General features: G+C 36.0%; 1 protein-coding gene across 2 annotated transcripts; it reads right to left on the reverse strand.

The window, feature by feature from the left end:
* Positions 1-845: 845 nt before the first annotated feature.
* On the reverse strand, positions 846-9,648 carry LOC130968173 (E3 ubiquitin-protein ligase RKP). Of its 2 annotated transcripts, none has more exons than XM_057893290.1 (11): positions 9,224-9,648; positions 7,089-8,724; positions 5,933-6,748; positions 5,036-5,196; positions 4,414-4,552; positions 3,902-3,985; positions 3,298-3,579; positions 3,074-3,205; positions 2,738-2,937; positions 2,353-2,557; positions 846-2,106 (listed from the first exon to the last, which is right to left on the reverse strand). In XM_057893290.1, the coding sequence occupies exons 2-11, from the start codon at positions 8,580-8,582 to the stop codon at positions 1,807-1,809; spliced, it is 3,813 nt and encodes a 1,270-aa protein (XP_057749273.1). In that variant the 5' UTR covers positions 8,583-8,724; positions 9,224-9,648; the 3' UTR covers positions 846-1,806. The 2 variants fall into 2 exon arrangements, with proteins under 2 accessions (XP_057749273.1, XP_057749274.1); XM_057893291.1 differs by lacking the exon at positions 9,224-9,648 and adding an exon at positions 8,870-9,151.
* Between the last annotated feature and the right edge of the window lie 4,255 nt (positions 9,649-13,903).

The raw sequence follows: 13,903 nt of genomic DNA on the forward strand, positions 1-13,903 counted from the left end.
AACATAAACTACTAATGCATTGACACCTATCTTTCTACACATGTAGAAACAATTTCCTTTCTACACCATAGAATCCACCTTAGTTTATTACTCAACAATATATGTAATTGATGTGATGGGCAACTTGCGGTGGTGCCAATGGTTTTTGTTGATTATTATAAAATTTGGATGGTGAATGTTGAATTGAGACAGCCGACCAAGGCGACCATTGGACCCAATCACCCAACAATCCAACATGCATGATGTTAGGTAAAAAATTAGAGTTGTAATTTTAAAATCAAGGCTGCGTTTGGCAGCAGATTAAAAAGGCAGTGGGCGTAACAGCTTTGCGTTCGCATCAAAGGTCACGCCATATTTATCATTTATGCACTTCAATATAGGATCTTGTTACTGGAAAGATACGGTGGGTGGGGGACCCCCTCTCAATTAAGGTTCAAAACCAAGATAGCTGAATCATTAATGCCGTTTTTGCTCGTGTTTCTCCACCATTGTTCACTGTTTAACTTGCAAGGAAATCAAGAATGCTCCCTCCATGTACTACAAATGCCGAAATGCTAGCTCCAGTTATACTTGGAAGTCCAATAATTCAATGAAAATCTTATATTTTTGTAGATATTTCAACAAGCCGTTTTTGCTCGTGTTTCTCCACCATTGTTCACTGTTTAACTTGCAAGGAAATCAAGAATGCTCCCTCCATGTACTACAAATGCCGAAATGCTAGCTCCAGTTATACTTGGAAGTCCAATAATTCAATGAAAATCTTATATTTTTGTAGATATTTCAACAAGATACTAGCAATAAGTTTATTTTGTAATTGTAATTATCCCGTTGGAAACTCATGCCACTTATATTTAAGCTAATTTGATATGATAAATCAATAAAATACACTATCATTTATATTTTACAAAATTGAAGACTCTGACTAAAACCAAGGATGCATAACTAAATGATTGAATTGGTCAAAATTTATGCTCTACAAATAGTAGGTGATTTGATCCCAACTAAATCTACCAGCATGAAATCTTACGTCTCTTTACAATGATTTCATTCGGCTGATTTTGAAGTCCAAGCTTCTCAGCGCTGGGCTCTAATACAAATCACCAATGATTGATATGACATGATATCCAGCAGGCGGTGCAAGCTTTTGAGATTTTTGCAATTTCTTTGGCTCTTTTCAGTACTCATCTGCTGTATCACCTGAAGATGGTGTGTTCTTCCTATATGGTAGTTGCTGTTGCACCTAGTCAAAGTTTGCAACCATGTTATGACATTCCTTGTATGACAATGACCAACGGATCCAAATATGGAATACATGTCAATCAGAACAGAGTCTGATGAGACATGCAGATTAGGTTCAAGTTTCCTGAGTGGATAGTGGATAGTGCTTTGCTTCAGTTGCACTCTACATAATGGCTGCATTCAAAGTTTCGAAACAAATCCAGTGAACAATGAAGAAATGCTTGGGGATTTTCCTTGCCGCTGACATCGCGAATTTCACATAATCATGCACTCTGGCATAGCCTATAAATTCCACAATTCACATTGGCGAGTTGCTGGCAACACATTAACCCCCCAAAACACATATTCACCTCAAGTATTATGCAAGAGCACCTAGCCATTTTCTGAATAATATTCTATCATGAATCCTTTCCAACTACTTCCATTCACCGTTCACCCTGTTTTTTGACATTTGGTTCCTATCCGCACGCTACTTTTCAAGCATCGCCTTTATGGAGAAGCAAATAATCAGTCGCTAGCTGGCTCAACTTCCACCTGGGGCCAAGTAACTGCAAAAAAGAAAGCTCCTTAGCCCGTCTTTTCATCCATTCTGCGAACACTAGTCACTGTTGTGTTGCAAAAGAAACATCTCTGGCAATTCAGTAGATGCCTGGTTATACAGCCATAGCAACACTTGTGTAAACAAGGTTCAATCAAGGCATCCACTTCATATGTTACACATATGCAGCATATTCTATCCTCAGCATCAGTTTCACCCACACAATCCACTTTCTCAAGTTGTTCCACAATGCGGCAGGTAAGGAGGCTCAGAAAATTCTCAAGCGGCTCATATTTTGCAGCATAAGCGTCCCCACTAGAAGAACCATCCTGGAAAAATCAAGAGCACAAAGCTGTTAACCATCAGTCTCAAAGAAAACTTACACTCAGGACTCAACAAACTTAGAAGCCTGTCGAGTATAATTCTAATTTATAGAATTAGCTAGCACCAAAAGTTGGAGAAAAAGGTAATTGGCCTCGGTTAAATGATACTAACATGAAGTTGCATTAAGAGAATACAAGGCATTAAGATTATTCAAGAATCAATAGCATAAATTAAATGGTGACGCAACTAACCCAGTTAAAATCAAGAAGATATTGGAATCCATAATGGACAGTATTTGGACAGTCCATGCTTGCAAAAACATCCACGAGATAGTTGTTTTCTTGAAATTCTGCCAAGTTGGTAGCATCCAACAAATTTAAGATCATCCCGACAAGGGGAGCCAAAATCATGCCCCGGTTTACTTTCTCTGGAGATTGACCATTTCGTCTAACGGACCTGAGATTATTATTTTAGAAAAGAGAGTCAGAATTCAGCCAACCAACATGGTTCCATTTAAAAAGATTGTTACAATAAGATTTGACTACCAGTAAGAATAACAACCAATAACTTGAATAAGAATTTTAATTCAATAGCAAACCATAAAACCAAGTTTCAAGTCACAGGATCAGGACTTACATGTCAAAAAATTCAGCATCCGCTGCAGAGATAATGTTATTTAAGATAAACACAATCAACTCAGTTAACCTCCGCAAGTTTGTTTCTGGTCCTGACAGGAATGCTTGAGGAATCTCACGAGTGCAGAACTCTAAAATCCTTGCAAGATTACATGAAAGATCAAATATGACAGAGCATTTCCTTTGTTGAAACTCTACTACCTGAAAAGGCATGTTTCAACAATAAATTAATTGAATTAGAGAGTTATATCAAAATCAACCATGAAACTCTAACTTTGCAAGCACAGAAAACAAGACAAGCTGCAAACTCAATAACGGATGAAACAGATATTCATACCTGGTATTTTTCTTGCATTTCTCTAACAGAAACTGAAAACTCAGTCATGGTCCAACTAAGTGTATTAAATAGACGATTTAGAAAAGCTGAAAACAATCCTTCATCATTTGTGCAAGCTTCTTTTAGCAACCTCTGCATTGGATTAAGAGGCAACAGGGGAAAAAATTGAGTGAAAAACAGACCCATGCAAAATTACAGGTTAACAAAATAATGATATCACATACTTGGAAAAGAAATGATGATGAAGATGATTCTCCATTTTTCGAAAAACCGAAACCAGAACCCTTGCATAATCGCAGAAGTATGTTTGTAACTGGGATCCAAGATCTGTTATCAAATGCTGACAGTAAAGCCTTTGGCATTCTATGGGTGGCTGCCTCATTGCTCTCAAAAGCAGTCAAATACTCCCTGTACTGAACCAGGACAGATATAGACTGAAGAAGAAGATCCCTAAGATCTGCACTCGATATTCTTGGATCATTGAAATGAGTGACAACAAAGGTAACCTGATTTAAGATAACCAATTTGTATACTTTAGAACCCAATACCCATTATACAAAGACTAAAAATGTAGATTAATTTGTAGATTTTGGATCATGCATAATGGAAAATAATAAAATTCCATCATATCAGAGGAGTGCATAACTCTAGAATACCGACTTATATCTGCTAGGGCAATAACAATGCCATTGGCCTAAAAATGCATTTACTCAAAATGCACAGCAAGAGATATCCACCTTCCAAGTACGTCTTTACATGCAAAAATAACATCCAATATTGAAAAACCTAGAAGAAAATGGAGAAATAAGTTTGAAAAGAAGCACATACAAATGAATTAAGTCCTCGCTTAATGAAACTTGTGGATGGAGCAAGCGGAGGATCACTTTTCCGCAATACATGAAAGCAATCAACCTGTATAAGGAATCAAAATTAACATAAATACTAAAAGATACTTAATTATTGATAGCATGCTTGGGACAAGCATGATCTTAGGATATAATATTATTGATTTTATATTTTCAAAATCTATCACAAAAAGCTTTTGATTATAAGCTATGTTTGACCCAAAATAAGCTTAACCTCAACTCATATTAGAGGAATTAAAAATGTCTGCAAACTGTTTATAGAAAAATCGCACAAGCCCAATTCTTAGAAAACTTTGTACTTCTTATGATTCTTTGCTCAGCAGGGCCACAAAGTGTATCGAAGGCCGAGGACAATATGTCGGACAGATGAGCAACATAAACATCAGAGAAGGAGAGAGAATTAAAAAAAGAAACAAATTAACACTTGTTGTTTTTCTGCATCTAGCTGAAGCAAAAAGATGATTGCTTATTTACCAGAGCTTCCAAGTAATATTCAGGGACATAGACAAACACAGAATCCATATTGCTCAAAACCAGCAGCAACTGGACAACCCACATGCAGAGTGCAAACATTCCTCTTTGCTTCCATCGTGCAAACAGAGAGATGCGAAACCTGTGAAACAAGATGCCCCAAAAAAACCGAGAATGTCAGGAAAACCAATAATATACAGCTCAGGGTTCTCAAGAAATAATATTTATTTTCTTCTTGTAAAGAATATTAATAATTGAGAAGCATCCAGAAAAATATAAATGCACTTCAGAATAAAGTACAAATCACTGAGGACCAAAACATATATGTTAGGTCTTCAAGTTTTATCAGGATATCATCCTGAAAGCTTTTATAATGCTGACCAAACAAATGAGAGGTTATAAAGATGTTCAAAATGTGCCATCAGTTTCAATAACTTTAATGCTTTATACACACCCAGTGAGCCTCGGCATAACAATAACAACAATCTAAATTTGAAACTAATAACAAAACATAACTATAAGTTAATCATAATGTAGTTTGCCAAAAAGTGGAAACATATACATAAGATAATAAAAGTAGAAATAAATAAGATTAGTTGAAAAGCTCCTCTATATGTCATCTTACCAAGCACAATGCCTGACGCAATCAATAACCTCTTCTCTATACTCATTCCGGGCTTCCTTCAAAAGCTTCAGTTGCCCACTGCAGGCTCCTTCTCTTATTTGTTTATCAGTTTCCTCCAAAAGTAAGATTGACTGTGCCTGGTGTGTCATGTAATATGATGCCTACAAAATGGGAAGAAACCTCAACGTTCAAGACAAGAGTCATGGATTTTTTGGAAACAATTAAACCATTGAGTACAACATATGCAAGAACTGAATCATGGGAATCAAAAGAAGATTGTCATAATTGGTTCCACTTTTACGAAAAACATTATTTTCTAGCAATTACTCAGATAATTTCTCATCATAAATAAAGATTCTCATCATAACTGACATGTAAGAGTTGAGGATAACAGCTATAAACAGTTGGGGTAAATTATACCGCCATTCTTGAGGGTTGTATAGTTGCAGTCACCCTTCCTCTTGTTTCAGGAATTACATTCACCTATTTCATTACAATATCCTCGAATCCCCCCCCCCCCCAAAAAAAAAAAACACAGTATACATACACTCGGCCATCTGTAAAACCAATTTCTGAAACAAGGAGGCCTGTAAGGGAGGTCACCATAATTTAACCAAGGAGTTAAACACTTCAACTCAGGGACTTCGATTTAGACATCAGTTCCTTTTTGCCTAACACAGCATAAAACTTGACCCTAAAACAATAGGATGTAACCTTAGTGGAGCACAACTAGTTATTATTGGGTTAGGAGACTAGCTTGTGTAGCACCACCACAACCCCTTTACATTTTTCATTCTCAATTTCTATTAGGTTAAGCCATTTCAAAGAAATATCCTATGCATAAAAACTCATTACGTATTTATAAATTTGATCAACCTAATCCCCTCAAGACCTCACCTGCTTAAAATTTGATGCAAGACCAACATGATACAACCACAGCAAAACATCAAGTAGCTCTTCTTCTAGTAGTGCAGCTGTAGGCATATCAATATCCTTTGAGACGGTTTTTGTATGGTGCATCTGTCGGTAACCATACTCAGGTTCAGATTGATCACTGGAGGCAGATTTATCAGTTATCTCATCTTCCAAACTGCCCTCACTGCATTCAGCAGTGACATGAGCAGACCTCTCTGGGATAGAACTACAATGGCCACGAGAACCTTTGGCTCTGTATTTGGCAGGATCCTTCAAGTTTCTTGAAAAATCAGAATCATAACTAGAACAACAGCAGGGCTTCTGCCTGCTTGAATGAGTAACTCTGGTTTCTTCATCATCCATGCAGCCTTCGTCCCATCTAACCACTTCCATTTCATAATCAATCACAGGGTGTACTTTTGATAAGTGGCTATAGGATCCGCCAAGCCTGGAAATATCAGTTTTAAGCGGATCATTTTTCACTAACAAACTAACAGGGAAGCTTTGTTCACCACCTCTATGTAGAAAACCAGTATCTGATTTGCAGCCCTTTAACCAGCCACAGATGTCACCCAATTCAAATCCTTCAGATAGGAAATGGAGTATCACTGAATAAGTTGAAACAAGAACTGAATTGCTAGAAACTCCTGGGGGCGGGACATTTCTGTCTGCACCTCTGTTCCTTAGTAAAAGGCTTTGTAAAAATGTTCTAAAAACAGACCCAGGCAACTGAGGAGGCGTTGAAGGTGGTATAAACTGTATCACTAAGCGACAAAGATCCCTGTGCTTCTCCTCAATCTGCACACGGAAGAGTAGATTAATAAACTGTGAACGGGGTATCCCGCAGAACAATAATTCCAATAACTTAACCCACAATGTCAACTGGGAAAAAAAAAAGAATATTCTTGAACATAAAAAAACTGTAGAGCAATGAAACCACTTCATTAATAGCATGATGTTGTATTTTATATAAGCCTAATGTTTACATGATAAAGTGAGACTAAGTTCATTTGTATAGTTCCCTTGTTGCATCTTCACAGCTCTCCAACAGAAGGATAAAGATAATTTAGGCAAAGAATATTCAATTCAAATATTCTGACTGAAAATGAAGTTACACGGCCAAGCAGAAAGAATTTACCTTGCTGATTGATTCAGATAAAGCTGTGGTTGTCAACATCATGTTGTCTGCATAAGTTGCATCTTCACATGAACCAGGCCACCAAACAGTCGGTATCAAGGACTCGAGATCATGTTTGTTCGGAGCCTTTTGTGACAGAAAACCTTCAAACATGAATTCAAATTCTGGTGACTTCCACCAAAGCACCATAAGTTCCTCTCGTCTTAATAAATGACAGGCCAAGGCGAGGTGAGCATATGATCCAGAATAAGGACATTCAGTGAGAACTAATGGGGCTATTTTACAACCACCGGAAAGAGCATCTATGATGTTTTCAAACAGCAAATGTGAACCTTGAAATTGTAGCAGAACGTCAACAACTTTATCCAGGCTTGAATAATCATGGGGTGCAGGCAATCTAAACACATCAAACAAGAAAGACAGCACTGGACCCCAAACCATATACTCTTTGTTGCCAGCATCTGCATCAAGTTCATAGAAAAATTCCCTAGCTATTGCATGAGAGACAGGATGAAAAAATTCTTCCAATGAAAGAAACCTCTTTACTCTTCTCAATTTCTGAACTAAAGAATACTCAGACCTCTCCACAGAATGCATATCCAACAGCCTTGACCAACATTCCAACAACCTGGATACAAAGTAGGTCTTGCACGGGGGAGCCTGGAGAGGACAGTAACCTTCAATTGGAAACTTAAAGGGGCGGCCCCCAAAATTCAATTCACATCTTTCACCCTGGGAGAGAGAGATCGCAGGATAATACCCAAAACCAGGACCCATTTTTCGTATCCCCCGGAATGCCACCCCAAGTGGATTACCGTTCCTGAAGAATAGTATTTCATCACATTCTAAATCTACGCAACACCCAATGACATCGCCAACAACCCATGACTGACCATAAGTCTCAGCATCCTTGTTCCATTTGCTAACTCTTTTCCCATCATATGCATATGAATCATCAGCATCACCAACACCTTTATGATCGGTGAAAGGGCAAGAAATAGTAGCCCAACCCAGCTGCTGTATACCTGACGTCTCTAATATAACTTCATACATCCATTTTCCTTTCCAAACACAAACATTGGCCCTGGCACTACTGAAATTCGCCAAGCTTTCTACAAGCAAAGGCAGTTTAATGATTGTAATATCACCACATATGCTGGAACTTTCCAGGCCAACAATCCCAGATCCACCTCCAGCAATAAAAATCCCATCTCTTTCACCACATGAATCCCTGGATTTTGCATTAAACCTAGAGAACTCATTCCTAATGATGGAGCGGATAAAGTTGCTGTCAATTGGATCAGTCACTGGATTGAGTGATCTGTTGGGAAGACCAAACACATATTCAAGGGTTCGTTCCACAGATTCATGACCCAAATCATCACAACAAGAAAGAAGCCGAGTCTTCGATGAATTATCTTTCTTGTCCTCATCATTCAGTATCACTGCCAGACCAGCTGAAAACCCACCAAGACGCAGGCCCTCTTCACCCATCTGTGACAGACACACAAGGCACTATCCCTCTCAGCTACCCCTTTAGGCAGCTGACTGTTCTTCCAATTTCAAATTCCCTTCCCACAGCAAAAGTCAATCGCAGCACTCAACATATAAACATGATCCATGCAAAAAAACCAAACTGTGGAATAATCAGTACGGCGTGAGAGGACTTCAGAGGCAAAACTCAAAATAAGACATCAAAAAAGACAAATGCACAAAAAAGCATCAAAATTTGCCGAAAACTTAGAATGAAAAAAAAAAACTGGGGAAATTGCACAAGCCACCTTAACCAAGCAAAAATTAGCTAACTGGGCTCCAATTTCTCACCCTCTCATCTCATCACTTTTATTGTACAATTAGCGAAAAAAAAATAATAGAATAAGAGGTGATTGATTATGGGGAACGGAGAAGGTTGAAGACATGATTGTGATGAGTACTAACAAGTAAATGAAATACTAACAAATGTTGGAGATTAAACATGTTGGGACTGCTGGATTCTTCAATTTAAGTTTTAATGGCGTAACCAAAAAGACTAGCTCCTAATAGCGCCCCAATTAATAAGAAAAAGGCTTCCTAGTTGGCATAATCTAACTAATTAATTAATTAATTAATCAAATAAAATAACAGGAAAAACTTACAGATGCGGTTCGTGCTGTGGACAAAGGCAAGGCGGCGAAAGGTAGCTAACTAGCTAGGGTTTTCAGAGGCACCATTGATTGGACTACAGAAGCACTTATTACATATTCCGTTATTCACAGTAAACAATAGGAGACCGAATAAGGAGGAACAGCGGCTTGTAATAATCAAAATAAATAAATAAATAATAAAATTATTATTTTCTTTTTGTGCTTTTTGGTGGCAAAAAGTTTGGGGGTGGAAAGTGAAGGGAAGTCCGTGTGAATGAGCACCGGAAAACGTGGGTAAGGAACGGGCACGTGTCGATGATAGGAGCTGGGGGTGACTGGTTGTGAGTAGTGGCGGCGCTAATGAAGGTAGGACAAGTGTGTTGAGTTTTGCGTGATGTTTCTGTGGCTGAGGAATTGCAGTGCAGGGAACAGTGATGGGTGCGTATTAGTGAAGGATCTTTGTCATGTGTTGTGTTGTGCACTTGTGCTACGTGTGTGCGTCGAGCGTCTCTGTGTGCGCCTCTCACCGGGAATGGGTTTGGTTCGGTTCGGTTCGATGCGGTGCGATACTTTTTCTTTTGGTTTTAAGCGGTGCGGTGCTTAACCCTCTATCTAAAAATAAAATCACAACTTTTGCTGCCAATGTTTACATGAATGGGATATAATTTATTTTTTAAAATTGAGATTATTATAAAAAAAATTTATAATAATCTCAATTTATATTCTGAAAATTTTTTTTTTTCATTCAAAAAAAATATTACTTTTTGAATTTTAATTTACAGTATCTTTGATTTTTTTTTATCGTCATCACTACCACATAAATATAACATTCATTCTTCCGGACTTAACTCTTCTATTTTATTGATGGCTTTATTGTTATTTTATAATTTTTTTTAATTTTTATCATGAATAAATTAACATCCAAAAACTTACACCAAAATTTCTAGAAACACAAATAAATCCAAAATTAACATGAACACATCTAAAACTAAATATTAGCACATTTAAATTATATTAATATTATAAACTTCAAATCAATAAAGTAGTGAAAAAAAAATCTCCAACACAAACATGATAGTAATTAGTGGCTAAGGGAAAGAAGAGTTGAATCTTGCCCTCCTTTTAACTTACTTTATAACTTTACTTTTTTTCTGAGTGAACACAGGAAATACTTAGATTTTATCTCCTAACGTGGTAGGAGCCAAAACATAATTGCTTGTAAGAATTGCTATAGTGAATTGTGTCTGAGTAGATAAATTAGGAGATACTTTATTTTTGTCTCATTTGTTACAGAATCAGTAACAGAGAAGAGAGTAGAGAATGACATACAGATGTATCATGGTTCGGCTACCAAGTGTAATGTAGTTTACATCCAGTATCCACCACAACAATGATGAAATTTTCACTATCTTTTCAACAGGTTACAATTACCAATTCTTCCTAGGATATACTCCAATCCTATCTGGGACAAATGCAGATTCTAACCCAACCTGAACTTGACTATGACTCATCCTAATTTTTCACTGCAAAGTGCTAACTCAACTTGTAAGGAAATCCCCTCGAGATCATGATACAAAATATAAATACTAACAAAGGATTTCTGAAATAACTTGGACTTGTTTTCCAAGTCTAGCTCTCTACCTTTTTTTTCTCATTGACTTTTTCTTACAAACCTCGCCGTGTTTGTCTTTTTTCTAATGAAACTTAGACAAACCAAACAAAGAAAAAGAACTACAAAGTGAAAATCATGAAGGAGAAGAATAAGAACAGCTCGTGGAGTTATGAGGACCAAAACTAGTACTCTTTTTCTCTTACTTCAATCCTTGGTCGTTCACCCCTGTTATAGACGAGTGAAGTTTCCAGGGATTGAATCATCTTCAACACTTAGTTTGTCTTTTTCTCCAACAATCAGAATCCACATTGACGTGGTCAGAAGAGAAAGAGGACCAGGGCATTGACATTCAACCATACATTTCTCTTTCATCCTTTTTCTTCAATATTCTTGAATCTGTGCCATTGATCTTTGCTTTGACCCCAAATTTGTTTCTTAGCCGTTGATGAACCATTGAACACTTTTGACTTCAAAATCTTCATAGTTTCTTGAATGGTGCTTGTGACTCATAAGATTTATTCATGGTTTCTTGGTGAAGTACAAATGGAAAAATAATCTTTTTTGTGATCGAGATCTTCTCTCTCGTTGTAGTCCATTTTCTTTTTCTTCTTTCTTGAGAATAAAAAACAAACTTATTGTTCTTCTCTTTGCCTTAACTCCTGTGGTTTTTTTTTTCTTTCTTCTTGGTACAGAGAGTGATGTGATAAGAAAGAAAAGAAAGAAAGAGAAGAGAGAGTTTGTTGGTTCGGTGGATGTGAGAATGAATTCAAATAAATTGAAGTTTGTTTATCCGGTTAGTGAAGTGTGAGTTTAGGTTATGGATCACCCAATTTGGACTTGGTTTGGGTCAACTTGTTTTTCTTCCTTTTTCATGGTTCAGCTGTTCAAACTTTGGATTAAATTTTGAATGAATGGCTTGATAAAGCTAAGCTTGGTATCGGGCCACAGTGTGTGTGTATGTGGGCCTATCTTTCATGCTTAATGGGACAGTTTCATTCTTTTTGGGCCAGTTAGATCAAATCACTTTTCTGCACACTAAACAAAATATATCACACAAATAATTTAACAATATTTCAATAATGTTTAGTCATCATCTTAGTTATAGTTTAGTTTATTAAACTCAACAAAACACATAAAAATAATCATACACAAAAAAAATTTTCATCTGTGCATTTTTAGTTTTTAAAAAATAAATTTTTTTTTAATGAGACATTAAAATCGTTTAAATAATATTTTAAAATATGATTTCATTTTAAATGTGTTTACAATTTATTTTGTGTACAAATTTAGTGACGGATTCAAAAATTTTAAGTAGTAAAGACAAACATATAGTATATAAAAATAATTTAAAGAAAGAAAAGTATAGGTAGACAATGAAAATATTAAACAAAGTAAACAATAGATATATCGGATATTCATTTTACTAGGTGTACAGATGGTTATTTTAATATTAAGATTTAGATGGTTAATTTAGAGATGTAGTGTATTTTTATTTGATTGATGATTATTCATATTGTTTAATATGGTCATTGTTTACCTAACATTCTCCTTTAAAAAATTATAAATATGAATTGTCCTTAGCTGCAGGAGATGAACTCTTTCAGAGACGTTGCATCAGGGGTGACTAATGGGAAGGCAACAATGAAAGATAAATGTGATGTGAAAAAAAAAAGACATTGTTGTGATAAGATCAATATAGTCAAAGTGGATGTCCATTAATGTGGGTGGCTCAGTTTTTCCATATTAAAAGAAGCAAGACAATATTTATGAAGAATGAAGCCTTGTATGCCTACAAAAGCATGTACGGGGTAAAAGGAAAATACAACTACAATAACAAAACAAATGCAATTCTCTCTCTCTTTACTTTTAATACTTCTTTCTATCTTTATATATATATATATATATATATATATATATATATATATATATATATATATATATATAAATCATTATTGAGCTAATTATTTTAATGTTAGAGTCTTCTATTTATACATCTTTATTTTATATTTAATATATCTTTTATTTATTTTACAACACATTATCAGCACGAGACTCTGATCAAATTTTTAGGAAGACTCAGGTAAAAAAATTTTATTATGTCGAAGCTCTTTCATCTTGAATTCAATGCTCTTGATATATCTGGAAATAATTATTTATCATAGATATTAGATGCTGAAATCCATCTTGATTCAATGGATCTTGGAGATACCATTAATGCTGAAAATAAAGCATCCCAAAAGGATAAAGCCAAAGCTATAATTTTTCTTCGTCGTCATCTTAACAAAGGATTAAAAAATGAATATCTCACATTAAAAGATCCTGCAGATCTTTGGAAAGACCTTGAAAAAAGGTATAATCATTAGAAAACGGTGATACTTCCTCAAGCTCGATATGAATGGACGCACTTGCGTATACAAAATTTTAAATCCATAACTGAATATAATTCTGCAATGTTTCGAATCACCTCACGAGTGAAATTATGTGGGAAAAAGATAACTGATCATGATATGTTGGAGAAAACTTTCTCAACCTTCCATGCCTCGAATGTGCTCCTGTAGCAGCAGTATCGAGAAAAAGGGTTTAAAAAATATTCTGAGTTAATTTCTTGTCTTCTTGTTGATGAACGCAACAATGAGTTACTCTTGAAAAATCATGAAGCGCGCCCAGCTGGCGCCGCCCCATTTGCTGAAGTAAATGCGGCAAATTACCCCATAAGAGGTAAATGGCAAGGTTTTAATAACAAGAAAAATTATAGAAGAAAAAAGAATTATATTCAAAAGAGAGGATCTCACCAGAAGTGGGATAAAGAAAGAAATATCGGGCAGAATAAATCAATAGAGGATAAGTGTTTCTGTTGTGGTGGAAAGGGCCATTGGTCACGTACCTGTCGTACCCCAGGGCACCTAGTCGATCTTTACCAAGCATCTTTGAAAAAGGATGACAAAGGAAAGGAAACAAATTTTGTTTCAAATGATGCTAAAAATTCCACCACTCATTATGATGTATCTGATTTCTTTGAGGATCTTGAAGGGAATATTGGTCATTTCATCAATGATGGAATAGTTTAATATGTGAGATTG

The sequence above is a fragment of the Arachis stenosperma genome, chromosome 3 (assembly GCF_014773155.1).
Source record: "Arachis stenosperma cultivar V10309 chromosome 3, arast.V10309.gnm1.PFL2, whole genome shotgun sequence".
Taxonomy (NCBI): Eukaryota; Viridiplantae; Streptophyta; class Magnoliopsida; order Fabales; family Fabaceae; genus Arachis; species Arachis stenosperma.